General features: G+C 38.3%; 1 protein-coding gene across 1 annotated transcript in view; it reads left to right on the top strand.

The window, feature by feature from the left end:
* The window catches only part of cntnap5a (contactin associated protein family member 5a), a 78,110-nt gene that overhangs the window by 1,369 nt on the left and 54,309 nt on the right, over window positions 1–22,432 (top strand). Inside the window, exon 2 of the mRNA XM_084421199.1 lies at window positions 21,907–22,017. Within this exon, the coding sequence (XP_084277325.1) occupies window positions 21,907–22,017 (111 nt within the window). The remainder of the gene's footprint in view (window positions 1–21,906; window positions 22,018–22,432) is intronic.

Here is a 22,432-nt window from a genome sequence, read left to right as displayed (position 1 = left end):
CCCAACACACTTTATTTTATTTTCATTACTGTGAATGATCGCTATGTGTGTGAAGCTCGATGTCTTTAAAGCGTTCTCACAGTGCCTTCTCAGCTATAAATGCATGAATCAGGAGAGCACATTGTTCCCCTCATAGATCCACCTTTTCCTGTATTATTAAGATGAGAAACACTATGCTACTGGAAGTATCTGTAGATTTCACTAGGCAATGATATCTGTCATTTCTATGTATTCAGAGTCCGTTTGCATCGTTACATAGTCCATAGTCCTTCCATAGTCATTCATGGCTCTTCTCAGCATGAGATGTGCTCTGTGGATCTGGATCAGATGAAGTGAATCCTTACTGAGGACATGCAAAAGGATATTCTCATATTTACCACAAGGGTACCAGAATAAAGCTGGAGATCCATCATGCCCTTGTCATCTGTGTCAGGTAACAGAGATAATGGTTGGTTCTGTCTCTCCCAGGAGCCCCTGGCTCGGTTCTCAAAGAGGGATAACAAGGGGATGTCCTTTCAGATCTGGTGTCCCTGGAAGAACAACTACATCCCTTTTACTGTGACCACTGGGACAGTGGATGGTCTCAACATGACACAAGATAAAAGCCTTGTTTCACCTGGCTAGGGCAAACTGAGGCAAGACCTAGAGGCTCAGTGTTTTTTGACATTGTCTGTGGACATGATTGTAGTAAAAATATCCAGCATTTTTTTTTTTTTTTTTTTTCAAAAAATGAATAGAAGTAGAGATCATGCAGAATAGTTGATCTAAGTCATTGAGAATTGTCTTCTGAGTGTGAGACTTGCAAACATGTTTTAATAGCATCTCTAGAACATACTGTGCTGCCATATATTCACTATTACTCCATTAAGAAATAATAGTGCCTTTTTTTTTGCACTATAATAACCACTCTTGGTTCCACAAAGAAAGGTCCATATTTTTTTATTATTAGAATGGCAAACATTTTCTAATTGATGGAACATTTTTCTGTTACAAAGAACTTTTGTGCAATGTGAAGGTTCTATACACTCTTAAAATAACAGATCCATTTTGGGTTCCCCAAAGAACCTTCCAGTAAGCATTTCTTAAAAAACTGCTTTTCTTTGTGTGAAGAACTTTTTAATAATCTAAGGAACTGTTTTCCACTATAAAGAACCTTTTGTGCAATGCAAAGATTCCATGGTTGTTGAAGGTTCCTTATGGACCCATATAGATGCCGAACTTTTATTTTTAAGAGTAAAAGGTTCTTCATGGAACTCTCACAAATAATTTCTTTATTTTTAATGGAGAATTCTGGGTTAAATAGTATTAGACCCATACTATTTCTTTAAAGTTGCGATTTAAATTTTTTTTATTGAAATGGACGGAGTGACAGATGTTTTTTTTGCATATTGTGATGCACATCAGAACGTCAATGAAACGCATTGTCAAAATTAAAGAAAAACAACAACAAAAAACAACTGGTGACCTGGTTGTATAGGTCTAATCAATGGAGGCAGATCTGAGAGCTTGCAGTCGATTTTAAGCATGGTTGGCAGGTCTCTGCAACAAAAGTAGCCCAAGAATAGCGCAATGCGATTTTCTCCATCAGGCGACCAAATACTCCACTGAATTTGGTGTTGGAGTGCCGAAATAGTACTTAAATAGTACTGAAATAGTACAGGTGGAAATCAACCTGCAGATTTATTTATTTTTATCCGCGGCAACAACTTAAAAGTAGCCCAATTCCGCAGGAAAACCACAACGGACTTGGCAACACTGATTGTAAAAAAAAAGGTTGGGATTCAAGAAGACTCAATGACTGGAGAAGTTCGACATATGTCACCAGAGAGAAGTCTGTAGTTTGACCAGAAGAACAAGTTATGACATTTTGATCAAAAATCATGCATGAATAAATTGTTCACAATAAGATTAATGACATACAGTACATTTAGAAAACAGTTGAATTTTCATGTAATTCCGACTTTAAGAGTGCTTGCTGTTGTTGTTAGAACAAGACTGTGAATAAATCATGCAGTGTTGTCAATCAACCCATCTATAACTGACAGAAGCTAAAAGTTGTCTAAATTCTCTCTTTGAAGTTTGACTCCAAGTTTGAAGAGCAAAATGTGTGCATTGACCCAAACAGGACACAGATATTTATTCAGCTTGAACGCATGTCAGAGTGCTGTTGTGGTGCAGGCGGATTGATTTAACATTCTAAATACAACTCCCCTCTCAGTGGGGGAGAGCCGAGTCTTGTCGGGCATTAGCATGATAGAGTCGTTTATTTCAACTTTCTTATGAGGTCAAACGCGGGAGGCTTTTTAAAGGGAGCTCTCCTGTGGAGTTGACCAGATTCCCTGTGGGCTTTGTAGGGGAGGGAAACTTTAGAGGATTTTCCTCCCCGTTTCCTGTATAATAGTTTGGCACATGGGTTAGCGTAAATGAGAAAGGACCTGTTCAGATTTTCTTTGAAATTTTGATGCACAACTAACTTGCTTCTGTTTTAACTGATGTAAAAAGTCATCTTGGAAAGTCATACAAGAGACAATGGAGAGAATGTCATTAAGATTATAGCACATAAATCACCTTGAAAGGGTAGAGGCGGCAAAGAGCATTGACAGTGTTGTCCATATTGTAAACTTGACTTCATTCTCTATGCTGATTTATGCTGTGTGGGCATCAGAGCATGAAAATATTGATTAATCAAGGCTTTATTCAGCCTAAATCACTGCATCCCCTGCTTCACATCTGTAAAAGGAGATACACGTACCAGAATGAGACAGATTTTGCTGAATTTCTGATGCTGACAAACTAGTTATGACATTTTTTTTTTGGTACTGCAGGTTAGTGGATAGTCAGCAGATATATTCTGCTCGCAATCTTATAAAGATACATTTTTAATTAACCCATGCTTGTCCTGAAACGCTGACATTGACACACATGTGCTCTGTCTGCAATTATTGTAGCTTAGTAGTTTTTCTGTGCCTACATCATAGAGTGGATAGTTGTAGACTGCCTTACTGTGGATCATGCATCTATAATCTATCTATGATCTAAGATATAGCTATACCCAGTGGGGCTGTGACCTCTTAGGAGGATTGTGGTCAACATATTAATCATTCAGCCAGTTAAATAAGAGTCGTAAAGGCTGTCTGAATCACTCATTTGTTATGATTAGATGAACAAAATTTTTGGATCATGAATCTTTTCAGTCATTGTGGCTTTTTGGTACAAGAATGAATTGCTCTTGCAGATATTACAGATCATTTACAGTTACTAGCACACATATGGCTCTCCTTTTGTTCTCTGTGTGATAATCCATCACGCTGTTCCTATAACTTTCTTCCCTCAGTGTAAATGCACAAAAAATATATAACGGATAGTTTCCCAGGAGTTCAACCAGAGACTGTTCTCTTGTTCTTTTTAGAGTATGGCGAAATATTTCTCTTGAAATGTTTACAGTATTGGCATGTGTAAAATTTCTTCTGGGAAAGTTAATCAATATATTTAAAGAAATGTAAATCCAAGCTATAATAGAAAAAGAGGTTCAAATGTTATTTTGTATTTTTACAAATAAACTGAATTAACTGGCGCAATGCAGTGCAAAATATTACTTAAATGTAAAGCTTGAAATAGCTACTTTAATACGAAAGAAACTCTTTTAGAGCGATGCTTTGAAAACTGTCTGAATTGTCCGTTTGAGATGAGCACAAACAAGGAACTAGAACATGACTGTGGCCTCTCATTATATCTTGTTTGCCTTCATCTGATATCTTTTGATGATAGAATCTGGAAAATAATCAGTCCTAAATGAATGAGGCTTTTGCACTCAGGCTTTACGAGAGCTATTGGCAGGATGGCACTGTTGCTGGTCTAGTTTCATTTATTTGAAGATCATTGATGAGAAATGCACATTAAATGGTGGTTTGCAATGCTTTGCATCTTGCGTTCTCTATTCTTTCATCCATTATTTGTCTCTAGTGAGCTCCCGGTGTTAATCTATCTCAAATCTTCATACAGTCAGCACTTCGGTAAATGTTGTTGAATTATATCAGCCATGATAACGCATGCAATCAACCTTCCATCAAGTGCATTCAGTATTCCTCTCCAATTAAAACATGATTCACATGCAGATAAGACATGTAGACATGAATATGTAACTTGTCAGAGTAACGTTAGATACTGTTTCATTTGCCTTTTGATTACAGTGCCTCAGTATGCAGTACTAAGATGTTCATAGGAATAATAGAACAGAAATGTAACATTACAACAATGGCTCCATCTGAATGTTAATCCTGAAGCTTTCCTCTGAACATTTTAAAATCCCCCCAACATTTGGCTATTTTTTCCCCAATCACATACCTTGAGATACCAGCTTTAAAAAGTACTGTTTTTATCTTTAAACTTAAATTGGGTTTAATTGTGATACATTTATGTATTTATCCAAAGCGGCTTACATTCAAGGACTATATATTTTTTTTCTCAGTTCATGCATTCTTTGGGAATCAAATCCATGACCTGCTTTCTGTTTTTTTCTCTTTATTTTAAAATGCAATTTATTCCTGTGATGACAGCTGAATTTTCAGCATCATTATTCCAGTCTTCAGTGTCACATGATCCTTCAGAAATCATTCTAATATGCTAATTTGATGCTTAAGAAACATTTCTTATTTTCAATGCTGAAAACAGCGATAATACAGTATTTTTGACATGATACATTGACAATGCAATATTTTTTTTTAACATTATAAGTGTATTTACTGGAACTTTTAATCAATTTAATGCATCCTTGCGGAATAGAAGCATTTTTTCTTTAAAACAATCTTACTGACCCCAAATGTTTAAACAGTATGTAATTATTTGTATATAACTATATTCACTTTTAAGTGATTGTATTAAGTGATTGTATTGAAGTGTGGTATGAATAAGTGTGTTGTAACTCATTGTGGGCGTTTGAAGAGAGTCAGATACTGTTGTTTTAAACAGTATGCTTACGCAATGTCAAAAGTATTTAGCATATGCCACTTCAGTGCCTCTCTCTCTCTCTCTCTCTCTCTCTCTCTCTCTCTCTGTCTCTCTCTCTGTCTCTGTCTCTCTCTCTCTCTCTCTCTCTCTCTCTCTCTCTCTCTCTCACCAAATGCCCAGTGGAATGATTTTCAAAAGACTTGTTTCACTCCATTTGTAAAGCTGAAGAACCTGATGAGAGTAAAAAAAATAAAAAAAAAAACATTTTCACGATGGGAAACACCACATCAAAGAACATTCTTCCCATTGTTAAGATTACCAAACCATGCTTTGAATTTTTTTTTTTTTTAGAAGAGCGTATCGTGTCCCATTCCAAATTATTTAACCTCTCCCTGTTAAAACCTTATTTTGTTCTAGAATCCAAAGTATGTCACACTGAAGAACTGTGATGTGGTAACACTGTCATGTTCTATACAGGTATATAACACAGAGATTGAAAGAAAGAACATCAGCAAAAGTAAAACTTAGACCTTTGCTCCTGTATTTCCCCCGCCCCCCCCCCCCCCCCCCCCCCCCCCCCATTATGAACTAAATGCTAGCCAATCTTGTGACATTTCCATGAGCCAGCTGGGGGGCAAAGCATGTGCCCCACCATCTGGCCTGATGGGATGGAAGCGGACACATGTGATATTCACCAGAAGCTCACAGGACAGTAACCTCAGGCATTCCCTCACTCTGTCCAACATACAGGTTAACAATGATCTAACACTGCATGACGTCAAGACTCCCAATTTCAGACTAGGAATCAATAGCAGAAGAGGATTTAAGTCACTTAGCCAATGTGTGGCACCGTCTAAATAACCTTTGACTGAATTTGATATGTCTTTTAACTACTTTTTCCACATGTGTTCAATCTGGTATTGTGTGCCAAGGCGACATTTTTACTACCCATCATTCTTACAAAATATCATAGATATACAATCATGATCTCTGGTCTGGTGGTTCATGTCTTTTCTTCATGCTCCTCTGTATCTTTATTTTCTTCCTTGTGCTATGATGCTTGATGTTGCCTTCTAGCTGTTATTTTCATTCCTATAGGTTTTCATGCTCAGTGTTTATTGGAGAAAAGGCTGATCTTGCCATAAAAAAGGTCTGTGCTTCATAATAGAAGACCAGATTGCATTCTGCCATGTACCCTTGAGCTACTTGATCTTCCTGTGATGCAAGCCTCCTCAATTCATTCATTTCTCTTCAGAGCTTCTATAGAAGCATGTCAGTATACTCATTTAATCTCATATACCAAAACCATCAGCTCTGTTTCAAAAAACCCATCTTTTAACATCCAGTTCATCATGTTCTGCATTATAGCAAAGTTATCATTTCTAATCATCTTTTCTCTTTTAGATTTCAAACAAGAAACACACTTACCTGAGGCATTCGATTTTATTCTGGCACAGACAGAGACGTGAGGCAGAAATGTTTTTGCTGGGAGACACAAAGCAATTTGTTGGCATTATTAAGTCGGATCTCTTTGTAGAGCAATGTTTGTTTTGGTGAAGTGCAGGCTGCCTAATTAGGGACCGAGTGATGCCAATCTCCCGTACAGCTCCATGCATGCAGAGGCCACCGAATAACAGCTGTTCAAAAGCTATTAGGAGAAAATGCTGACCAATAATGCTGAAAAATGATAGCTGGCAGAGTAGCCAAAACGAAACTCATCTCACAGGCGTGGAAAATGGGAAAATGACAATAGACATTCATCATAATCAATTCACGTTACAAAAATATCATGCTTTAATTCGTTTAGCAATGTACTGCAGTATGTTCAGCGATAACAAAAAAATATGAACAGGTGAGAGTCTAATTGAAGACATTTCATTTAGTAATGAATTGTTCTGAGATTATCACATTAAGGCCAGGCGTATTCAGTCGTCATGCCCATTCAAATCAAGGGAATCAAGGTTTCGAATGCAACTTCCAAAATAAATATATATATTTTTTTTACATTTGATAATTAAGTTCCACGATTACTGACAAAATTCATAGTGGCCCAAAGTTGTCACCTTTTGGAGAATGTTGCTGTTTTGATGCCAAAAATGACATTTAACCTATGTGTATCTTGCAGGATGAGTTTTGCATGCAGGTGGTTGGGAGAATCCATCCAAAAATTTTACAAAATATTAATTTGTCAACACAACACAACCAAAGAGTTTCAGCATTTAATGAGATATGTATTTTATATCCATTTAATTTGTTCTATATATCCATATCCAGGTGCAGCACATTAAGGACTAGAGAAAGACCTTTGATTCACAATATGCATTTCCAAACGCAGACATAAGTTGCAGTTTAGCCTTGCGGTGTCCAGTGCTAAGCTACACATCGTTATATATATATACACGCTATGTGTTGGAGACTGAATCGATGCAGCACTTATAATATTTGTAACATTATGTAATAGCAACAATAAAGGTGTTAATAATCTATGTTCTTCAGGCTTCGGTTCATAATTCAATATATAACTGAGTCTGAAAACATTGCAGAAATGATTACAGTGAAAACGTAGTGTATATAAAATAACAAGTTATTTTTAATTTGGGGTTTGTTTGTTTTTCTGGGGGGTTTTTCTTCTTTTTTCTATGCAACATAGAGTTATCAAAACGCCAAATCTGCTATTTTCCATAGATGAAAATCCAGGGCGAGTTTAGTTTGTTATTAAAATTGGTCACACTTTAGTTTGAGGAAAACAGATTCACTATTAACTATGGCTTTTGCCTCAATAAACACCTATTTTACTGCTTATTAATAGTTTGTAAGGTAATTGTTGTAGTGGTTAAGTTTAGGTATTGGGTAGGATTGAGGGATATAGACTAAGGTCATGCAGAATAAGGCATTAATATGTGCTTTATAAGTACTAATATACAGCTAATATGCTAGTAAAATGCAAGCTAATAAGTTAATTGTGAGAATTGGTCCCCAAACTAATGTGTTACCAAACAAATTACTATATTATATCAGGATTTGTACCCAACCCCCATGCACACTATAATATTACACTACTAGACTCTGATGTCTTTTAGGAAGATGTGTCAGAACTGTCACTAAAAAAAAAAAAAAAAAAAAATGTAGATGAAGCTCCTGGGCATATTCCAGAAAACCATTAGATGAAAGATTGCACTAAAGATGTTAAAAAAGCTTTTTGCAATATATTGTATTGCACTTAGGGGTTCCTCTTGTGTAAAATACTGGGTCTTGTCTGGCTGCCTTTAATTATGAGCAATGGTGCACTCAGGGTGTAACATGCTGTTTTACATCCTTAGCTTGAGTCTCATCAACAGCTTGGGTGATGTTAAAAATTAACTTGGCTAGGTTTCCTGCTGGGTGACCTTCTCTCGATCAGTTTAGCAGTTGTCTTGGCAATAAGGTCCCTATAGTTTTCTGGCAAATATGCACAGAATTAGCATGAACCTCTTTTATTTTAAGTGAAGGCAGCAGTATTGTCACTATCAAGGTTTTTCACATAATAAGCAATGCATTTTTATTTTTATTTTTTTGCAGCTGTGTATTAAAGGGATGATTAAAGGAGATATAGAAAAAAAATCTGCAGAGCATAAATGGATAGTAGTTATCATTGACTTTGAAAGAAGGGTTAATGTTTCATAGGCCTGGCTACAATTTCTACTTAAAGTCGTTGGAGAGAATAACGTATCAAGGCATTGAGTAATGTTCCTATTAGGCTTCATGATGCATGTCTGTCACAAAAAAGTATTCCTGCCCAATCTGCATGGGAAGGTCAAGTTCTCATATGGTTTGTCTATGGAACAGTATTCTCTTGCTTACTGCTGGGCCAGCAAATCCATGGGTTGGTGTGCATGCAGAGCTACTGCTTTAGGACATTACTCACGTTTTCAAAAAGAGACCACACACACCACTAACGGCAGTCCCCACACTACTGCTGACAAGAAAAAGGGAAGAAAAAACAGTTTGGACCTTTTTTTTTCAGATGGGTGATGCTGTTCTGTTTCTGGCACAAGCTTGCACAAGCTGTTACTGGAATAAGACAATGTATGTTACTGGCAGAGGCTGGTTACGCTGGCTATTGTTGCAGGTAGACCATTTCAACCTGTGTAGCCATTCCAAAACCAGCATGAATGTTGCCATAACATAAGGCCATCTCAAGGCCTTTTCACTCCCAGACAGAGAGAAACGAAAGACTGTTTTCATCCAATTAAAAAAAAAAAAAACCTGACTGACCAATTGTCAGGGTTGGTTGCATGAAACAGGATCTAAGTGCAGCAGTCTTTATTTAGAAATAAACTCAACTTCACAAAACAGAATCTCAGGACGAGGAACAGAACAACCAACATAAACCAACGTAGAACTGACAACTGAACTGAACCAAACACAGGTGACAGGAATACAGACACACACAGGGAAACATGAACTGAACACATGCAGTGAAAACTAATCTAGAAACAGACATGAACAAAACAGATCAAAAACAAACGGTAAATTTGAAAAAAAAAACGAACACAAACTGTGACACCAATGAGATATAAGCTTTTGGCCACATATCCCAAGCCACTGTGGCTGCACAATTCACCTCACTGGTGACACTAAAGCTATTTTGCCGACACCAGCAATGCAGTCCCTTCCCTGGTCACTGCTAATAATAAATGCGCATATAAAATGTGCATAAAGATATTCCTGCAATGGTGCTCTTTTACTTGTATGATGCAATATATATATATATATATATTGTGTATATTGTATGTATATATATATATATATATATATATATATATATATATATATATATATATATATATATACATACATACATACAAACACACACACACACACACACACACACACACACACACACACACACACACACACACACACACATATCTTTTGTTTAACCTGCGTTTCAGTGCTGAGACTGGGGGAAAAAAAACACTGAGCTCAGATAGTTTGTCAGTATAGCCTTTCCTTTCTCTAATCAGCTCACCTGCCAGCAGTGTAAGTCTCAGTTGTACGCTAGAACTAAACAAAAATGTAGTCTTTTTTTTTTACTGAATACTGTCTCACTTGATTTTTTTAAGCCTTACCATTGAGTGTTGACCTTTTGGCTACATTGAATGCTTACAAAGGTCAAAAGATTGTTACAGTTTGACGGAGTTAAGACACTTTATGACATGCTGGCGAACACAAGTGTCCTCGTTAATCTGCTGACAATTGTGAATTATAATTAATGCAGCCAGCATCTGTTTGGGCTGCAGTCTGTGACAGTGGGAGTCAATGATGTTAAAGATGGATGGCTCGCTCTAGACGGATGCGGATAGAATCAGATTTAGTGGGCTTTCATTTCCCAGCAAGTGTAGGAGTGAGAAAGCATCTTATGCTTATCATTGAGAGCAGGATAATACAATTACATTGATACTAAATACATATTATCACAAAGGGACTGTTTTTGACAATTCATCCTTTGCTAACACAAACACACTGATTGCAGAACAAAAACAAATGCCACTTGAGTTTAATGAAAATGGTCATCCTGTGGTGATTAGAAGAGAAATGATGAGAAATGAGAGCAGAGTTCAAGAGAGACCCTGAATTACCAGCTAACATGTAAATGAAGACCAGATCTAAGCACAAGTACTAGCTGAAAGGGACTGATTTGAATTACAGAGAGTGTAATTCACACATGAATTTACAATGTTTACATAAAAATTGGAAGTCGATGTGTTTTTCTCAGGTTTTAATGTCAAAACACAAACACACATGGATTCAAGACATGGAGACACTGAATAAACCATCAGAAAGCTGTTAAAGGTGTGCACATGTGGAGTGAAATTGGTGTAATATGGAAAATTCTTGGAGTGAAACATGTTCAGCACACAGATTTTTGCCCGTTACACATATTTCAGTATGCACGTAAACATCTTTATTGCTGTGTAAACACCTTTATTGTCAGATGTTGTTCTCTTTATGTGTGCATGTCTGTTTGCATCTAGAAGTCAAAACCTTAGAGAAATCTGCCTATTTCCAGCAACAACAACAAAAAAAAGAGCTTCCACCAAGCTGCGGCGTAGTGCTCCCATCTCAGTCCTTCTATTGAACCAGTTTGTTTGTGAGTTTTTTTCAAATGAATAATACACAAAAATGATTCAACTGATTTGACTCACTGTACTATCTTTAAAGTTTGACTGTGTAAATTGGGGTATTTTGTTTTATTTAGAAATGTGTCCCTTTTTGATATAAAAAAAAATAGCAAAAATACAGCTTTGATTAATTTATAAATTACACTACTGTTGAAAACCAAAATTAATGCTTTTATTCAGCATTTTTTACACATTAAACTGAACAAAAGTGACAGTAAAGACATTTACTGTAGAATTGTACAAAATATTTATTTTCAAATAAACAGTACAGGGTAGATTACTTACAAATTGTAGTCAGTTACTGATTCCAAATTACATGTTACATGAAAATAATAATTTTAGGTAATGTATTCTGACTACTTTTTGATTCCCACTGAGCAAAGGTACGTCCAAAAGACGTCTTTTTGTTGAAATGTTGAAAAGATATCCATGAAGAGCCAGAATGAAAGTTTTTATTACGTCTTTTTATGACGTCTTCTGAACTTCTGATATTAACATCCATATGACCTTTGTACAATGTTAAAAACTAGTTCAAATGTGGACTTTGTTGACATATTTTGGCTCGAAATGACGTCTTTTGTACGTACCTTTGCTCAGTGGGTTACTTTTTAGATTACTTTTGACAACTCGTTTATCACATAGATTTGAATAGGATTTTCTTGTACCATATTGATATAAAAACAACAACAACAAAAAAACAAAGAGAAAGAAAATATATTCCACTCTTTGTTTTCAACAACATGAAGTGCATTAAATATTATTAGGCCGCGTCAGCGTTACCTAGACTGGCGTTCGTGATAGAACTGCAGGGGTTCATGAGTTTAATGAGAAGCTAATAAGTAATTAAATCATAAAATAAAATAATAATTTTAAAATAAAAACAATCAAAATAAAACATTTAATAAAAAATATAGTTTCTGATTCTGATTTACAATGCTTAAAGTGTAGTGGTATAATAATATATTACATTTCTCACAGCTAATGAGACTGTATGGTGTTGACAGAAATTAGAGGAATAGAGATCGTTGTCAGGAAGAATGAAAAGGTTAAATCATAAAGGGCTTGAATTGTGCCATTAGAGATTGTGACAGTGTCATCGGCATAATCCCTAAGGAGTTCTGATGTATTACGGCTGATATGTAATGGCCGAATAAGACTCAGATGTATGAAAACAGCTTGATCCTCTTCATTTGGCTGTTAAATCAGTATTACAGACATCTGTTTCACATACATGATATGAGTACAGTCAAGCCAGGTCACACAGAGGGGTTTTGCCGCAATGAAATGATATTTTACCTCATCTGCACTCAATCCCTTTTTTTCTCCATCGAGCTGAAAACATTGTTCAGCTCCCTCTAGCCTGTCGTGGACACTATTTGAAACCGAATGGATTCGCTAAATGAACACAACTCTCGACCCACAGATGGCTGGAATGCAGTGATTATTGTAATCGCTTGGCGGACAGTTTTCACTGTGTCCTCGCTTGCTCTACGGCAGATTAGAGTGTCTTGCTGTGCACTGGCGTGGAGACGTGGAACAATGGGGAGAGAGTTGGAGTCCAGGCAGATCTGCTCCCCTGCCTTATCCCGGATCAGCGGCCTGTGAGTGCTGACACACTCAGATCGTTGTACTCATAATCTGCCACTCCACGCTGGAGGCACAGTAATCCTAAACGCTGCTCAACGAGCACACAGGGAGAGCCGGGGCCGCCATAGGCTTTCTCGAAAAGGTTCTTGTCATCGCACTTAGTAGCCTAGCCTACTATACGTGATGTCTTGTAACTTGTACGTTTTTATTCCTTTCATCAAAAGGTGCATATTTGTTCAATAATTTGCACTACATGCCATCTATCAATGAGGATCAACATGATGACTGTTTCTGACTTTTATGGACATTGCTTTACATTTCATTCCCTTACTTGGGAATTAATTATTGCTACTATTATTATTTACACAAATCCTCTCAACTTTATACATGCTTGGGCAAAAATAAATAAATAGAACAGCCTTATTTATACAAATGCAGAAGTATAGGCCCCTTGGCCTCTGTCCATCATGGCCTCCTAATCATCCCCATATACTGATTGGCTTCATCACTGTCTCCTCTCCACCAGTAAGCTGGTGTGTGGTGGGCATTCTGGCGCAATATGGCTGCCGTCACATCATCCAGGTGGATGCTGCACATTGGTGGTGGTTGAGGAGATTCCCCCTTCCTTGTAAAGCGCTTTGAGTGCCTAGAAAAGCGCTATATAAATGTAACGAATTATTATTATTATTATTATTCATATAATAAATACACAATTAATGGATATAACTTTATTAATTAAATACAATAATAATAACTTGTATAGCAGCAGTTGCAGTAAATTTGCATTGATGAATAGACAAAATCTAAATATGCCAAGGCTAATAGCCTTGTGCATATGATTGTATAATATCATATATCCGTACTTTCTGTTAGAGGTAGCTACTTTTTCAAAAGGGTACCTTTAGTTTAACTATATGCAAATTATATGAATCTTATAAAAACTGTTTAGAATAGCTTAATTAGTCCAGTGTTATTTTAGTATTATTTATTTATACAGTATATAGGCTATTATACATTTTAGTAATATTTTATTTACGTTGATATTTATATTTATGTTTTTTATTTGAGAATGTTTCTGGATGTTATGACGTTTTGTCACTAACTTCTTTGAAGTCTATCTTCATAGAAAACATGTACATTACGCACTAAATTTAATTTGAGACTCATATTGTTCACTTTGCTTGACACAAAATTCAAGAAATTAGCCAGATTGTGCCACACAACATTGCAAAACTACAAGATATTTGACACCATCTATTTTATGTTTCAGACAGCAAGAAAACTCAACATCAAATATCTTCATAATCTCTAGATATTATGAGAAATTATCCCATAAGAGACAATTACATACCATGTCCGGGTTGCAAATTGTGCATACACCAAAATTATTTTTATGAATATGGTCCATTTTGAAGTGTTTAAATCCAAACAAACAATATTCGTAGATTCTCCTCTACTCCTGTATTGTCCTCTACTCTACCGCAGAATTCTGTCTGGCTGCAGACTTGCACTTTCACTCTCAGACTACATAAATAACAGTAAATTATGCATAATTACATGCACCTAATCCTACCCTAAACCAAATCCTAATCCTACCCTAACCCTATAGTTAGTGACGTCACTTGCAGAGGAAGCCCGCAGGTGACTGAAGTCTGCAGCCAGACGCCATTGGGGCACCGGGAACAATCACGCTCGGACTCGGACCGCAACAAACGTGCCCAGTGATCACTACTACCATTGGTTTGTTGCTCACTGCTTATTGTTTTGCGAGCAAGTAAAGCATAAATTTGGGAGAGAGTGCATATCTAACGATTTATTCTAATAAAAATAAGTTAATATCGCCAAAATGTCTAAAACACACACACACACACACACACACACACACACACAATACTAAGGCCCACCAGGTGTGTACAACATGTACAATGTACAACATTACCTTGTTCTGTTTACTGATGATGACCGGTCTCATCTCTGTCTTAACTTCGCTAAAGCTAGCTACCATTAGCTGAGGCTGAGCTTAGCCGGTAGAGGGCAGCGATTCTTCCAAGCTAATGGTGGTTATCCTCCTTGACATCCTCCTCTTCATCATTCTTAGCTGTTTTAAAAAAGCTATTTATTTTTAATAGCAGTCGCTTCTTTCTCTTCCTTTTCCTTCTTTTTTTTTTTTTTTTCTCTTGGCAGCCCCGCTGGGCTTTTGGTTGCTGTCCATTTTTTGCAAACACCAACTTTCTGATAATTTCCCCACACTTTTACTCGCTGAGACAACCCAATCTGACCATGAATCTGTTACAAATTAATTCCACTCTTTTAATCTTAACTCGTTCTTAAAAAACTGATCTTGAATCAGTACGATGTAAACAACCTGCTCTATGCCCGCCCACCTCTATCATTAGCCAATCTACACAGTGCATGCGGCCTGATTCCAATCATCACCTGTCCAGCCATCCAACTGATATAAAACAGACAATCACGATACTTCATTTTTTTATTCTGATTGGATAATTGTCAAGATCGAGGCCAAGATTTCATTCATTTGAACAGGCCATAAATCAGCTCTGCAGTGGATATAAATTCCAAACTATTGAAAGCACTCTTTATTAGCAATGTAACTTAGATCACCAGTTTAAGACATTAAATTCGTAAGCACAAAACACAAGAACACTTATTTTTATCTAACGTTGACAATGTTCTTCCTTTAGCTGGGCTCATCTCTTTGAAGCTTGCATGGCTGTAAAGTTCTTAGCTGGGGTTTTTTGTTGGTTGGCGTAGACTGGCTGGAGCCTGGATTTTATGGTTCTGGATTGATGATTTGGGGTCTGAGGGGTTGAGTTTTGTGTGAAATTATGCTTGAACGAATCATCTGGAAGATTCATTTGTGTCTGGTTTGCACACAAATCCTACAGTAGCTATATGTAGGTAGGGCTGTGCAGAAACCTATGAATGATGCTCTTATTTGTGCCTGTGTGATATTCGTGAGAATACGGTAGTATGGGAAGGAGCATCAGGTGGTGCGGAATGAGAGTGAGGTGAGAGACGGCGGGAGGTTGAGATGAATAAAATGTAAGTTCCTGCAAATGATGGACTCACGTGTGATTTTCTACAAAGAGAACACGACAGTGCCTTCACCATTTAGTGACGTTAATGTATGTTCTGGGAAAACTGAAGTTGTATAGTCAGTGTCAATCACAGCGCCTTTAAAAAAAAAAGTATCTTGCAATTATTAATTTACAAATTAAGCACTTATTATAGTGTACATTTATATGAATTACAAATTGCTGATCTTAAGAGTGCTTTATGACTCACTTTTCTACTGTATGGTACGGATTGGTACGGCTCACTTTTTGGCGCTTTTCCACTGCATGGTACGGTACTGCATGGTATACGCTTAAATAGTACCACCTCAGCTGTGGTTCCAAGCGTGCTGTACCGATACTAAAATGTGACGTGTAAACACTGCAGATAACTGATTGGTCAGAGAGAATCGTCACTACCAGCGTCATTGGATTTGCGATTTGCAACAGCCACCGGCCCACCGCAGTATCATTTGTTCACAGGACTTTTTTAAACGACTTGCTTTAAACGACTGTCACACACAACTTGAACAAATAAATGGCTGAAGCCAAAGCGAGCCGAGCGGTGCTGTGCCGAGCCATACCACGCAGTGGAAAAGCGATCCGAGCCGTACCATGCAGTGGAAAAGAGCCATTAAGTATTAATGGGGACCTATTATGCCCCTTTTTACAAGATGTAATGTAAGTCTCCGATGTCACCAGAATGTGTCTGTGAAGTTTCAGCTCAAAATACCCCACAGATATTTATTATAGCATGTTCAATTTGCCACTATTTGGATGTTATCAAAAACACGCCGTTTGTGTGTGTACCTTTAAATGAAAATGAGCTGCTGCTCACCGCCCCCTTTCCAGGAATAGTCTGAGCCTTTACAGCTCGTGCTTTGGGTACTCTGAAAACTGGAGAATCTCACACAGCAAAAATGCCAGAAATTGTCAGTAGAGGTGTTCAGCCTTATATGTTCAAACCGGAGTTGGACACTAGAGCCTCAAGAATAAGTTACTTTTAGAATGCAACAGGGCGTTTCTGAATGGTTAGTTGATGAATTTATGTAGTTGTTGGGGAGTTAACTTGTACAGGTGCTCATGTGGGAACTGTAGTAAGATTCCTACAGAGCCAGAGAATATATACTGCAGGGAGATTGGACAGATATCATTTTGTTTAATTACGGTTATAATTTACATAATCATCTTTAGCCACATTAGCCTTATAAGGAGAAGTAAGGCTAATGTGGTAAGGCTAATAAAAACGTATTTTTTTGCTTTGCTAACAAGCACATTTAGAAACATGATTTGGAAACATTCACACAAAAAATTAAGTGCACTACTTACTTGTTCTGGAGATGAAGTTGGTATCGAACAGTTGGTATTGAACAGTTGGTATCGACCCATCTTTTATTAGAATCAACTTTTGTGCAAATTCAGCATTGAACTGACCCTCGTTTGCGAAGCAGTCCAGCGTAAAATGATTTGTACAAGACTTAACCTAACGTCTTCGGCACATTTCCTTTAGAAATGCAGTCCATCCACTATGTCTTCAGTGGCTCAGATGCCAGGGAGACTCTTATGTTCATTGGTACATCCAAAGTAGAAAATTTTGTAATGTTTATGTGGCATCTTGTAAACAGGGGAGTCAATTGGATATGGCAGGGTATGGCGACTGCCATACCTTGTCTGCCTGGTCATGTCAATGCAAGTAATTTGTTTTTATTGCAGGATTAACTGAGTTATATTACTAGGTGTACAATGTAATTTGTATTGTTTAATAAAACAGAAAAGTAAGTAAATTAGAGCGATCTGGTTGTTATATTCGTGTCATGTAAGTGTAACCGTTGTGTTCCTGTTTAGTCACGTCTTTTGTTTTCCGGCCACTTATCCGTTGCCATGTCTACTATCATTAGTTCATCATCATCACCTTTGTCTTGTCAATCATTTTCATCTGTGTCACCTGGTTTGTGTTCATCAGTGTCTGTATTTAGTTCCCTCTGTTCAGTCAGTCTTGGTCCGTTCTCGTCTATGTAACGTCACAACCTGTGTGTGTATCCTGCCATTTTGTATCGCTTGAGTTATATTTGTAAGTAAACACTTTGTATTGGAGCCTTCTGCCTTCCTCGTCTTCTTCTGCCCGCACACACCCTGACAGAAGAACGGACCTAATAATGGGACAAGATGGGCATACTCATCACTCAAACTGTAGATGTCATGCCCGCCGAGCCTGAGACAGTTGACGTCATGCCCGCTGAGCCTGCTTCACCGCTGGTCCCGTCCAGCCCAGAGACTTTTTCACCACTGGTCCCGTCCAGCCCAGAGACTTTTTCACCGCTGGTCCCGTCCAGCCCAGAGACTTCTTCACCGCTGGTCCCGTCCAGCCCAGAGACTTTTTCACCGCTGGTCCCGTCCAGCCCAGAGACTTCTTCATCGCTGGTCCTGTCCAGCCCAGAGACTTTTTCACCGCTGGTCCCGTCCAGCCCAGAGACTTTTTCACCGCTGGTCCAGTCCAGCCCAGAGACTTCTTCACCGCTGGTCCCGTCCAGCCCAGAGACTTTTTCACCGCTGGTCCCGTCCAGCCCAGAGACTTCTTCATCGCTGGTCCTGTCCAGCCCAGAGACTTTTTCACCACTGGTCCCGTCCAGCCCAGAGACTTTTTCATCGCTGGTCCTGTCCAGCCCAGAGACTTTTTCACCGCTGGTCCCATACAGCCCAGAGACTTTTTCACCACTGGTCCCGTCCAGCCCAGAGACTTTTTCACCGCTGGTCCCGTCCATCCCAGAGACTTCTTCATCGCTGGTCCTGTCCAGCCCGGAGCCCGTCTTGACACCAGAGCCTAAATTCCCACCCAGCCTCCCTCTCCCACCTCTCAACCCTTCCACCACTGCCTGTCAGCCCTTCTGCTCCTCTCTCCATCTTCTGGGAGGTGGAGTCGCCGTGGGTTTGCCAGCCTACAGCTCCAGCCTGGTCGGTGGATCCCCGGTCTCCACCTCTGACCTCCGTGACCAGAACTCTGCCTCAGCCCAACAGTCCATTGACGTCCCCTTGGCTCTTGCCTCCTTCTGCTCCACCGTGGCCCATCAGTGCACCAGTTCTGCCAGGCTCCCTCGTCCCCCCGGATCCACCTTGGTCGCTCGACCACCTTCCCTCACCTCTGGACTGCACTCCTCTGGCTTCGCCTCGTCCCTTCGTCCCCCCGGCTCATTTGGACTCCTCACTCCCTTCAGTTCCTCCTTGGTCCTCACTCCCTCTGTCTTCACCGCGCCCTTCTGTGTCCCCGCCTGCACCTCAGTCGCCTGAGCCGGCGGCCCTGCCATGTCCCGCTGGATCTTTGGTGTCGCCTGGGCTCGTCGGCTCTCCGGCTCCACCCTGGTCTCCTCTCCCACCTGCTTCGCCCCCGTCAGTCGGCCCCCTGGAGTCGTCATCCCTACATCCACCATGGCTCCTCCTTCCGTCTGCTCCGCCCTGGTCCCTCTCTCCCTCTACAGTTGGTCCCTCCACGGTCCCTCTTTTGTTTTCCCACTTATCCGTTGCCATGTCTACCATCATTAGTTCATCATCATCATCATCATCATCATCATCATCATCATCGACTGTGTCTTGTCAATCATTTTCATCGGTGTCACCTGGTTTGTGTTCATCAGTGTCTGTATTTAGTTCCCTCTGTTCAGTCTGTCTTGGTCCGTTCTCGTCTATGTAACGTCACAACCTGTGTGTGTATCCTGCCATTTTGTATCGCTTGAGTTATTTTTGTAAGTGAACACTTTGTATTGGAGCCTTCTGCCTTCCTCGTCTTCTTCTGCCTGCACACAGTGAGTTTGTCAATGTGTCTATTTATAATGAGATTTTTCAGCGTTGAGCATTGTAGCCAATCACAGGGATTTCTGTTGAAATTAATGTACAAGCTTGTAGTGAGAATCCGCTCAGCATAGCTCAAAATGCTGAATTTATCTTTAGCGCAAGTTTACTAAGATCTGCAAGTGCCCAAATCCTCTTGTTATAACAAACAATGCGGAGACGCAATGTAAATAAAATATTGTTGTGCAGTTTTGACAGATTAATTGATTAAAACTGAAGTTTTCGCGTTTCGAAATGTTGTTCATTAGACTTTGTGACTTTTCATATACTTGTACGAAAAATGACAAATAGATTTTTAGTTTTTATAATAGTGATTGCAGGTGGTCACTATGCTGCTGACCATAGTAATTTAACATCTTCTTAGAATAAATAAAATACTTTTAAAAGAATACAAATTTAATCACAACACTTTTTAGTTTTTACAAATGAGGACAATCTTTGAAGGATGAACAACAACTGTTTTTGGTCATCACATTAATTTTTTTTTTTTTTATTGAATAATATTCAGACTTTTGAGCTTTGAAATGCTGGAAAAAGTTGTGTGAAGTACTTGAAAGTGGGACTGTCACGTCGAGGGAGTGAGATTGGATGATGTCATCAGAGTCTGCCATACCTTGGATTTTGGGCTCTATGGTGTTTTTAGCCCCCAATGGCTCCTTCCAGGGAGCTAACCCTAACCTCAACCTTAAACCTACCCATCCCCTCGCTGCCTGTAAAGCGCCGTTGGGGGCTAAAAACACCAAACACCGGATTTTGGTGAATTGACACCATCACTGCTTAGGAATACATGCAGAACGAGAGATTGTAAGGTCTTCTTAAATAAGAGCTTCTCATTTCCTACTGATTAACATTTCATGACAGCTTTCAGGAAAGAGATTTTGTTTTCTGCTGTTGTTGGTCTCACTAGGAATCTGGAAAGGTCAAGAGAGCTTGAACATAAGAATATGATACAGAGAAGAGATTCAGACACTGCGGTGACTTCACATATGTATGAAGGTCAAAAGTGGTTAGCGCTTAGCAGGAGGTTAATAGCTAAACATATGTCGTCTAAATTTAAAAGGAGGGGTTATCTGGAGCGTGCAGCATTTGTCTGTGATGCTTTTTGTGATTAAAGTACTTATTCATACTGTATAGTATCTGACCCTGAGAACTTACAACAACTGGAGACTATCATTTCATTATGTTTATAGCTATCAATTTATTTAAGTGCCCTTCAAAGCCTTTGACTCTCACTTATATTCACATATCACATATTACTCTTTTATATCTTTCTTCCTGCCTCAAGGCCGTTGCTTGCAACGCGAAGTAATTCACATCATTTGGGAGCTGTAATGAAAACCACAGTGAAAGAAGCTGAGCGTCTTTAGCAGACACCCAGGAGAAGGTTTGAGATGGGTTTGTCAATATGCTAATTAAATTCATTTAGATTTATTAAAAAATGCAGTTGTCTTTACAGTTCAAAATGTGTGGTGTTTATTTGTAGGTTTTAATGTATTTGTGTCTTGAAGCCATTGGAGGTCTCAATGAGGACAGACACTATAGTGGCAACTTTCATTGTCCTTGCAAAAGCAAAAGTAAGCTAAAAGTTTTTTTGTAAGCTAGAATTTTTTTTTTCCGTAGTAGTATAAATAGGTGATTTATTGTCTTGTCTGTGAACTTTACACGATACATATAGCACTTACCCTTTTCTATCAAACAGTAAAGTCAAGACCCCTACTGAGTTTTAACCCTAATTATGACACTTTCACTAAAGTACGGAGGTATATTTTGCTGTTACCATAGAGATAACCTTCAGCAGTTGCTTTCTTGACCCAGAAACCTGTTTTCTCACCATCTCATTTTTAAGCTTCTGACCACTTATCCATATTTCCATTTTTCATTACAACTATTATACAACATTTAAAACATGTAAGACCATGTCAATCCCAAACCTTTGTTTGTTTAATTTTATTCAAATAATTGCTCTACTTAATTTCACCTGAGATCTGTACATTGATTTCCTTTTTTTTCAGGTTGTGCCTCAAATCTACAGGTCTGAACTTATTAAGAAAAAGGTTCACTCAGTCACTCTGACTCTCAATAAGTAGACTAGCGTACAACTAGGTGTGATGTGATCAATATAAAACCATGAATTTGCTGTGAAGTTCCACACTATCAGGATTATTTTACAGATTTATTAGTGAAGAGATCCATCTCACCAGTAAAGGATTCGCCTGAAGAAAATGTGAGTAGAAGGGTTTATTTTCACATTAGCTAATATTTGTCTGTTTTATATTTATTGTGTTATCCAGACAGCTGTGATGGATCTCTAGCATCTCTTCTGCCTGCAACCTCCTTTCAGTGCTCTTCTCATTTCTCAGACAGTCGGGCTGCGTATTTTGCCAAGCTAAACAAAAGAGATGGTAAGTTTAAGTTCTTGTTTGTTTGTTAATTCATTCATATCTGTGTCAGTTAAGGAGACAACATAAATTACACCTAGAAAATGTAATGTTTTGTTTTTTGGTTTATGACCCCTTTAAACCTCTTAATTATACAAAGGTCCCATTCAAAATGTGTCCCTGAAGACTGGATTAATAATCACATGAATTAATATATTTTTTAATTATTTTCAGTTATTTTACGTTGTAATACTATTTCACAATATGGTTGTTTTTACTTTATTTCTAATCAAATAAATGTAACAAATCCTTGGTAATCTTAAGATATTTCTTTCAAAAAAAAATTTGGTTTACATGTTAATGTATTTATGTATATTGTGCGAGAATATTCTTCATATTTATACAATTATTATACAATGTTTTATGCAATTAAAATATT

The sequence above is a fragment of the Rutilus rutilus genome (genome assembly GCF_951802725.1).
Source record: "Rutilus rutilus genome assembly, chromosome: 10".
Lineage (NCBI taxonomy): Eukaryota > Metazoa > Chordata > Actinopteri > Cypriniformes > Leuciscidae > Rutilus > Rutilus rutilus.
The sequence above is the reverse complement of the archived record's forward strand: the minus strand, read 5'-3'. Positions and strand labels throughout refer to the sequence as shown.